Source organism: Thamnophis sirtalis, unplaced genomic scaffold (assembly GCF_051295495.1).
Source record: "Thamnophis sirtalis isolate CommonGarterSnake01/CBP01778 unplaced genomic scaffold, rThaSir2_p1.2 scaffold_2, whole genome shotgun sequence".
In the NCBI taxonomy this organism is placed as follows: domain Eukaryota; kingdom Metazoa; phylum Chordata; class Lepidosauria; order Squamata; family Natricidae; genus Thamnophis; species Thamnophis sirtalis.
The window spans coordinates 70,689,394-70,697,729 of record NW_028261382.1 but is presented as its reverse complement, the minus strand read 5'-3'; the positions used below and the strand labels follow the sequence as shown (position 1 = coordinate 70,697,729).

The following is an 8,336-nucleotide window of genomic DNA, read 5'->3' as shown; positions in this document are numbered from 1 at the left end:
GCTCTTCATCTTGATGATGCGCAGACGGGTGGGGGGAGGGAGCTGGAACCGGTTCTAAACAGCACTGTAGATTTGTGGAACCTCTTCTATAGAAGAGGTTAAAACTGGCAGGAGCCCACCCCTGGTGTGAGGCCACGCGTCTCCTGTTTTTGGCCAGGGCGGCCTGCACTCTGATGTCCAAATGGGGCATGGGGAGGGGGGGCGGCGGCGGCTCATGTGCAGCCCCATTTTGGCTGCAGGAGGCATCTGCCGTCCCTCCCCAGCTCACAGAGATCTACAATGCTGATCTGGCCCTCAAAAAAATCCAGTTTGACACCTTTGATTTATGCCATTTTACACCTTGTTTATTTGGGAAGGGCCTGATGCCCTGAATACAGCCTGACCTCGTGGTTAATGAAATGGTTCTGCCTCCTTTACACACACTGCATGTCTACTCAGGAACTCCAAATAAAAGCATCTAGCCCGTACTGAATACTTGTGGAAAATAGAGCAATTTACAGAGCAATTAAAAGGGGCTACATCCACAAAAAGTTTATTAAAAGGGTCAAAGAAACCAAATAAGGTGTCCTCTTGTCATGGACGCCAGGAATGCTAAGCTGTGCCTCAAGATTGACTTCCCATGGTAAAGCCAAAAAGAGGTCAAATGGCGGGAGGTCCTGGGTTCTGGCTGAGGGCAGCCCCAGCCACGGGGAGGAGGGAGGGGCCGGCGAGGTTGCTGCTCAAAGTAATAAGTGTGGTGCCGGCTGCGGAAGGCAACACCCCCTGTGGGAGCAGAGGTCTGTTGGTCAGGCTCTCCCGGGTGTGGATGATGGTGCTGCTGTCATCCATGACCGATGGGACCCTGCCCAGAGTCTCCAGGGTCCCAAGTTCATGCCCTTTGGCCAGGGCCATCTCCCCTCTCTGTCCCAGGCTCCGATCGGCCTTCAAAGCCGTTAGCGTAGAGGTGAGTATCACTGTCTTGGAAGCTGACTGCAAAACAGGCCTCCCTTTAGAATGCCCCAAACCGCCAGAGGGGCTGCTGGTCGTCGAGGTCGCCAAGGTCACAGCTCCTGGAGGGGAGGAAGGAGTCGTAGAGGAGGAAGCCGCAGCAGCCGTTTGGACGGATGCCGCTTCTGCCATGACTGATTTTGTGAGTGCTGACAGTTTCGCATCTGACATCACATAGAGGGTCTTCATGGGGCTGGTGGTCGTTACTAGACAAGGAGAGGGACAAAGGGGAGGATGGTTCATGTGAGGTTAAGCATTCGGCTCCCACAACTGAGCCCCTGAATTTTGCTGGGCATCCTCGGCCTCCACGGACTGATCAAAGGGTTCCCTAGTTCTTACTGTGAACTCGGCTAGCAGCCAGGCATTCAAAGCTGCCCTCTAGCAACCGACTGTCTTTAGCCTCAGAATTTCCGTGAACCTGTAAATTATGGCAAGGATTCAAGGAAAGTCAGGAAAGCCAACAAGAAGGAAACTCTCCAGCAATTTTAGCCTTTTCTTCAAAATGCATCCATGCACTACAGAATTGCTGCTAAAAAACCATGTTTAATGCCAGGCTTCACCCAGGGGATGCTGGTTGGGGCTAACAGAAGTTGGAGGGACACAGCTGGGACATTGTGCATGAGTCACAACAGGCATAATCTGAGAAGGCGCAGCTGTCAGAAAAGTTGATCTTGGATCCAATGGGCGGAACATAAACCAGAGATTTAAAATCTCCCTTTATCCTTGGGAGAGTCTATTTAAACGGAAGACCCATAACATCCCTGAGGCTCTGGCTGCCTGAAGGGAAAACGAGCCAGGACTGTCGCTCTTCCTCACCTACAGACAGCGATACGGTTGAGGAGGGGGGGTGAGATGGGAGGTCAACCGCAGGGAGTCTCTCGACGCTCTGGGTTTTGCCAAGGTCCAGTTGAGGCAACCGTTTACTGGGAGGAATGGGGCTGGAAACTGGGCACGACAGATTCCCAGTCGCGTTATCTGCAACCTGAAAAATGGGACAGGCACAATGAACCGAAAGGGAGGCCAATAAAATTGTGCCAAGAATGCTGCGGTGAGCACCAGGCAGGACAAAACTTCACGGCAAGTTGTAGTCAGGAGAGGAGCAGGTTTTCCCTGGGTCGCCCCACGGCCCTCAAGAACTGGGTCTCCAGGCCAAACCCCCCTGCCTGATCCTTTCCAAAGGGCGCCAAGGCAAGCCCCCTCCCTCCCAGGGCTCAGCTCCCCCTGCCTCGCACGTTACCTGGGGCAGCAGCAGCTGTGTCTGCTCCTCCAACTGGGTCTGGGCAGCTGCCACCGTGGTCTGCCCGAGTGTGGTGGCTCGACTGGCCTGTCCCCGGAGGGTCACTGTGATGGTGGTTGGGGCCTTTAAGCCTGACAAAGGGGAGGCCAGAGTTACCGGAGGCCCCGAAATGCACATTCCAGCAGGGAGGACGGCTTTTCCCAACAGCCCCCCTGACTGGACAGGAAGACAATTGGCTGGCATATTTTCCCAGGCTGGGCCTCGGCAACGAACACTCCAACCTTCATTTGCCTTAAGGGCACTCCATAAGGCGTGAGTTTTTTAAAAACCTGTGGGGCGAGTCCATATGAAATAGGTGAAGGTTACCAGGCAAACTTTGCTGGACCTGGTACCGGTTCAACTCCCACCACTTCGGCTGCTTCCTTACATCGATTCTCTGACTCTCAAATTGCGTCACGGAGGCACGCCAAGAAGCACTTTTCTTTTTGCTCTGCCCATACAAGTGGACTCTTACCTGTCCCCTGGCCAGAGATGTGGGCCAAACCAGGCAGGCTACTTGCGAGTTTGGCCAGCCCCCCGTTGGTAAGCAGCTGATGAATTGTGGTGGGCTTCCCGCTAGCCGAGGCTCTGAGAGAGGATAAAGAGGTGGCAACCGGGATCGTCCGAACAATTGTGCTTCCGCTGGTTGTGCTGGCACTCAGGCTCTGGAGGGGTGCTGGAGCCTTCAAGGTGGAGTTCTGCAAGGCAGAAAGGAGAAAAGGTCACAACAAAAACCATTTTCCTCTCCAGAAACTCAAGAGTTTCAACGGAGGTGTCTTTAATCTGCCACACTCAGGTCTTCAGATCATAAGCCATGTATGGACACCCTGCAAAAAGGAAGGGCAAAAGCTTTCTCCAGAATGTGAAGAAGTGATCCTTCACCTCCTTCCTTTGTGTACGTGGAGTCTAGTTGTCGCTTTCCTTAAGATCGCCTTCTCTTAAGTTTCACACTCAGGGTTCCACTTGGTCAAATCTGCATGGCTGAAATCAGACTCTGACCATTGTTTCACACTTCCACGTTTCATTAAAATGCACCTTTCCCACCTACCAAAAGGGGCAGGGTGTGTGCGGGTAAATGTTTAAGACCTCTGGTTTAAGACCTCTGGCCATTGCCGCTGCTCTGCTGCTAGCTCTGCGTGAGATGTTGCAGCTTAGCTCTGCTCTCAACCAGCTGGCAAAATTCCAGGAAATTTAACAATGGATTCCAGCAAATTGGCAGGAGCCGCTGCCCTCAGGCCTGTGCTCCCTCCACTGCCTACCTGCGCCAAGGACCCAGCAGCAGCAACCCCGGATGGAAGAGCAGCGGGCTTCATGTTGATGTCCTGCAGACTGAAGCTCAAACCTTGTAGAAGGCTGCTGGCTGAAGCTGCCCCTAAAGAGAAGCGGAAGACAGAAACGCCACATCAGGAAATTCAAGGGCTCTTTTAGACCTGGCCATCCAGGATGGCATGTTGGCTGATTTACTGGGATTGTAGGTCGGAGGCAGCTGGACACTTGCTCTCCAGTCCTTCTGAAAGGGAATCCGAACTGCTTGGAAGGGGCACTGGCTTCGGGAAGGTCCACTGCCATCTTTGTCATGAGGTGTTTTAATTGAGGGCTTTGTCTCCAGGCTGGAGGTTATAGGAGGGATGACCTCTCCCCACTTCCATCTCCCTGTCCCACCAGGGTCAGCCCAAGAGGCACGTTATGGGGGCTGTTAGCCAGGGAGTTTCCCTGGGCAGGACCCAGGAGGAAAAGGCTTCTCTGTGGTGGCCCCCGCCCTATGGAACAGCCTTCCTCCCTAAGGGGAGGCTGCTCCAACCCTGTTGGCCTTCCAGAAGGACCTCAAAACATAGTTTGGTCAACCATGATAAGAGGATGCTAGATGGTTGCACAGCGGTTAACAGGAATGCGCTCTCTGAATGTTTTCTTCGCCATCTTGTTTTTTTCTTTATTTGGATTATGGTTTCAATTGTTTTTTTTAATCTATTTTTATTGTTTTATTGTGTATGCTGTCCAGAGTTATTACACCTGAGTTGGGGAGTTATATATATGATATGGTTAAACAGACGGATTAAACCAGAGGTCCCCAAACTTGGCAACTTTAAGACTCGTGGACTTCAACTCCCAGCTTTGCTGACTGTAGAATTCTGGAAGTCCACAAATCTTAAAGTTGCCAAGTTTGGGGACCTCTGGATTAAAGAGATTAAAAACAAGGACAGACATCTGCTCCACCGTGACTATGCCAGCAATGCCACCGTGCCCAAGCAGTATCCAAATCTGGCCAAAGACAAGGAAGCTTTCCTATCTCCTCCTCCTCCCCACCCCCCGAGGGCTGCCTCTCCCTGAAAGAACCACAGCCTGCAGTTACCTGGGAGCGCACTGGCAGATTGGGCCTGCAAGCAAGGGGAGCCACTGGTTACGAGTCTGTTCTGGAGAGCATGGAAAGCACTGGGAGCTGCGTTGCTTGGGATTGCAAGCGAGGGGGTGGGGCTGATTGAGGAGGGGCCGTCTGTTGCAGGACTTGTCCTAGGAAACGGAAAAGTAAAAGTAAAATAGATCAAATTTTGTCGATTAGTCTAGAGAAAATGGAGATAGGTCTCTTTCGGCTGGACTGAGTTAAAAAACTGACCCATCCAGTCAGAGGAGGTGTAGTCAACATTTACATAACTCAGTCTCTAGGCTAATGGACAAAGTTAACCCATGCTTGGATTCCCCAAGCAGCACACAGGAGAACGGAAAAGGAAAGGCGGTTACTGAGCGAGAAAGTGGGTCTGAGGCAGTTAAGCTGGATGGATTCTGCGTAGAGGCAGCCGTGGAACTGCTTGCAGACAAAATAATGTCTCAGCTTCCCTGCCTCCAGCTGCTGTTGCACCTGCTCTTTAGGCATCCTCTCGGTTACACGTCTGCCTTCTCTCTGTGTGGTTGGACGGCAGCTTTTCTTCTGACAAGTGCCAGTATGGACATAATTGACACATGACCCGTACCTCTCTTAAAAACAGAGTTCTGCTGGATCATGCCAATACCCCATTAGTAAGAGGCAGACATTGTCATCCATCCTTCATAAGTGGTGCGGTAGCCTAGAGGTGGAGCTCTCGCCTCACAATCAAGAGGCTGTGAGTTCAATCCTAGATAGGGGCAGATATTTCTCTCTCTGGGCACAGTGAGAATATAGCTGCTGAATATAACTCTGCACTGGCGCCAGGAAGGGCATCTGGCCAGTAAACACTCAGCTGCCCAGATTCCATCCCGCAAGGAATGATGGGGTCATTACCAGAAGATGATTGTCATCTATGGGGTCATTAACAGAAGATGATTGTCATCTATCCTCATCACAAGTTCCTGCTGGAGTCCAGGCAGATGCTCCCTGAGAGCCCGCCAGCAGGGAAGGAAGGCTTTCCAATGACTGTTCCATGGAGTTTATTGCTTCTGATTGGAAGGCAGCATAATGAGCCATCCAGAGCAGAGGCTTTTCTCCTTTTAAAGTCATCCAAACCAGCAAATTGGGATGTGTCTGCAGATACTCACATGGAAGTGGTAAGCAATCCTGTCACCTCCTTTGAACCGGCCATCGTCTGCCCCAAAGTCACAGCAACAGGTTTTCCTGCAGCTACTGCAAAATGAAAATATAGATTAAGAAGAATCAGGCCATCCTAACATACAAAATCAGCCTCATTCTAACAACACGTAGAAAGGATTGAGGGGGGGTAAAAACCTACATTCAACTTGCAGGTCATAAACTGTCACGATTGTGAAAAAGACGCAAAACACCACAATACTTTGCTGCTCACTCAGCAGGTGTCAAAGAATTTACACACAAAACTTCAGCTTTTACAGTATGCAAGAAAACAAATGAAGCTCCACCCCTGCCTTCATAAATGATACTGCAGCAGCTCTACTATCACTTCCTCCAGATTCCTTCTCTAGCCAAACACCTCTTCTCATTAGTCAATCATTCACAGCAGGACTTATTTGAATTGGTTTTACTTTTGTCAGCATTCCCCTAAAATACTTATAAAATACACAGGAACAGAAATGAGTTAAAATTATGTATTTATTGCAGTGTTTGGATACAAATAAAAAAAAATGTCTTGCTCATTCCTCCTGTCCACGTATGGTAAGAGGGAATTCTTGTTTGGTTCAAGTTTACTTCTGCATTTCATTATTTTCTGTAAAGAGAAATAAAGTTTGGATAATTACATTTTTTTTAAAAGCTGAGACTTTCAAAGCTGATAAATTTATGCTTCAATGACCAAATACAAATTAGTTAATTTGTACGGTAATTTTTTTTAAAATTACAGTTGAATATTTTAGTATTTTAGGCCGATTTTCAAAAGTATAATATTGTCCAGCTTTGGAAGTCTCCAGGTCCTCGTGTATGAGTTTATTCAGTCCTGCTCCACATGAAGGGCTGCTGTAGAAGGGTGGAAATGCCTTAACCTCACTCAGAAAGACCCTCCGGTCTACAATGGCTTCTGGTGCCACCATAGCCCGGGGCTGGGGTGGGGGGGTTTGGAGACCCCTCTGGTAACCACAACCAAAAACAAGTTATGGGAAAAACACTGACTAAAACAAAGGCTTTTCCAATGAGAAATACAGAGTCCATGGAAAGCCTTGCCCTTCTAAAGGGAATGCCTGCTGTTTGTGGGAGGGCAATGCTGGCCTGTTAACCTTTGGGAAGCCATGGCAAGGGCACCATTGAAAGTCAACTAGACCAACCATCAGTTTCTAAAAACCCAGGCAGGTTTCATGAAGTTCCGTTCTGCTATCCATCCATCACCTTCACCACATGATGAAATGCAACTCACGAAACACAAACATTTCACCAAACAAATCACAGGAGAGGAGAACGGGTTCAGCAGAATCTTCCAGAATCAGGAAAGATCTTTTCTGAGTCATGACCTGCCTTCTCATTGACCAGAATTCACAAAAACCTTCCATTTTGCAATCCCAATGCTACATGTCCCTTTGTCTTTGTAATGAGTTGTATAATGACACTTATGCTTTAGAAACCATAGCAACACATCCACAAAAATCAAAACTGCAGCTAAGAAACATCACCCGTTGTAATACTAAAGTATTTTTTAGAACGAGCTCTCCACCAAGTCTCTGCAGGCTGGGAAATACAGGATTTCAGGAGATTCCTATCCTAGACAGGAATCTAGCCACCAGATCAAACCTGCTTTGCTCCCAGCTGACCAGAACCAAGGGAAATCTGTGAGGCCACGTTATCTTCTGCACTGCCCACCTCCAGATATGTGTCAGTGGCTCTGTTTCTCAGGACTCACATTCTGGCGGTCCCTCCAAGGATGTGCCATTCCCGGAGCCAGCAGCTTCTCCATGAGAGACGATGGTCACCTTGATTTTGGCTCGCTTGGAAGATTTGCTGCCATGGGTGGGGCTGGAGGCCTGGTGTCTCTTTAGTGGCTTCCGAAGCTCTTCTTTCTCCCCTGCATCCGGGGACAGCTCTGAAGAGAGAATGATACAGCAGAAGAATTTGAACAGGTCTGTACCCAGGTCCCAGCCCTTGGTACATTGGCAGTTTTCTCTATGCAGCTTGCGCAAGGAAGCACCGGGGCTTCTCCTCTCTGCCTTCAGCATCTCTGCTGCTTTTACTGAGGAAACCGGATACATGAACCACAAATTTCTGGCAAGCGCTCTGTTCTAACGGAGGGTTGAGACACACAGAGGATTGTAATGAGTATGTGAGGTCATTCTTACATACAGGTATTTTCAGTGGTGGGTTTCAAATCCCGTTCCAACTCGTACGGTTGGAACGGGGCTAGCGTCGTCCTCATGGATGCGCACATGTGCGCAGTGCATGCATGTGTCTTAGCGCTTCCACAACGCTCCAGCTGCTCCGCGGAGCATCGCACAGGCGCTGTACGTACCGTGCATCTGCGCAGAAGCACAGAAGCCTTTAAACACCCGTAAGGAGCTCAGGCAGGCATGGAATGGTATCTGGTGCTCTGGGCTGGCTCCGGTATGCGCATACCGGGGCGTACCGCCTGCAACCCACCACTGGGTATTTCTAACAAAATGCCTAGGACTCTTTCTTCTAACCTTCTCCAATGCCTTCTTTCAGAGCACAGCA

General features: G+C 49.7%; 1 protein-coding gene across 3 annotated transcripts in view; it reads right to left on the bottom strand.

The window, feature by feature from the left end:
* Nucleotides 1–516: 516 nt before the first annotated feature.
* KANSL3 (KAT8 regulatory NSL complex subunit 3) overlaps nt 517–8,336 on the bottom strand; it is a 23,170-nt gene continuing 15,350 nt past the window's right edge. For all 3 annotated transcript variants that reach the window (XM_014075922.2, XM_014075924.2, XM_087706017.1), the window contains exons 15-22: nt 7,531–7,710; nt 5,771–5,855; nt 4,614–4,771; nt 3,523–3,635; nt 2,739–2,961; nt 2,225–2,355; nt 1,804–1,969; nt 517–1,193 (exon numbers count right to left, since the gene is read on the bottom strand). In XM_014075922.2, coding sequence (XP_013931397.2) covers nt 640–1,193; nt 1,804–1,969; nt 2,225–2,355; nt 2,739–2,961; nt 3,523–3,635; nt 4,614–4,771; nt 5,771–5,855; nt 7,531–7,710 — 1,610 coding nt within the window. In that variant the 3' untranslated portion in view covers nt 517–639. The remainder of the gene's footprint in view (nt 1,194–1,803; nt 1,970–2,224; nt 2,356–2,738; nt 2,962–3,522; nt 3,636–4,613; nt 4,772–5,770; nt 5,856–7,530; nt 7,711–8,336) is intronic.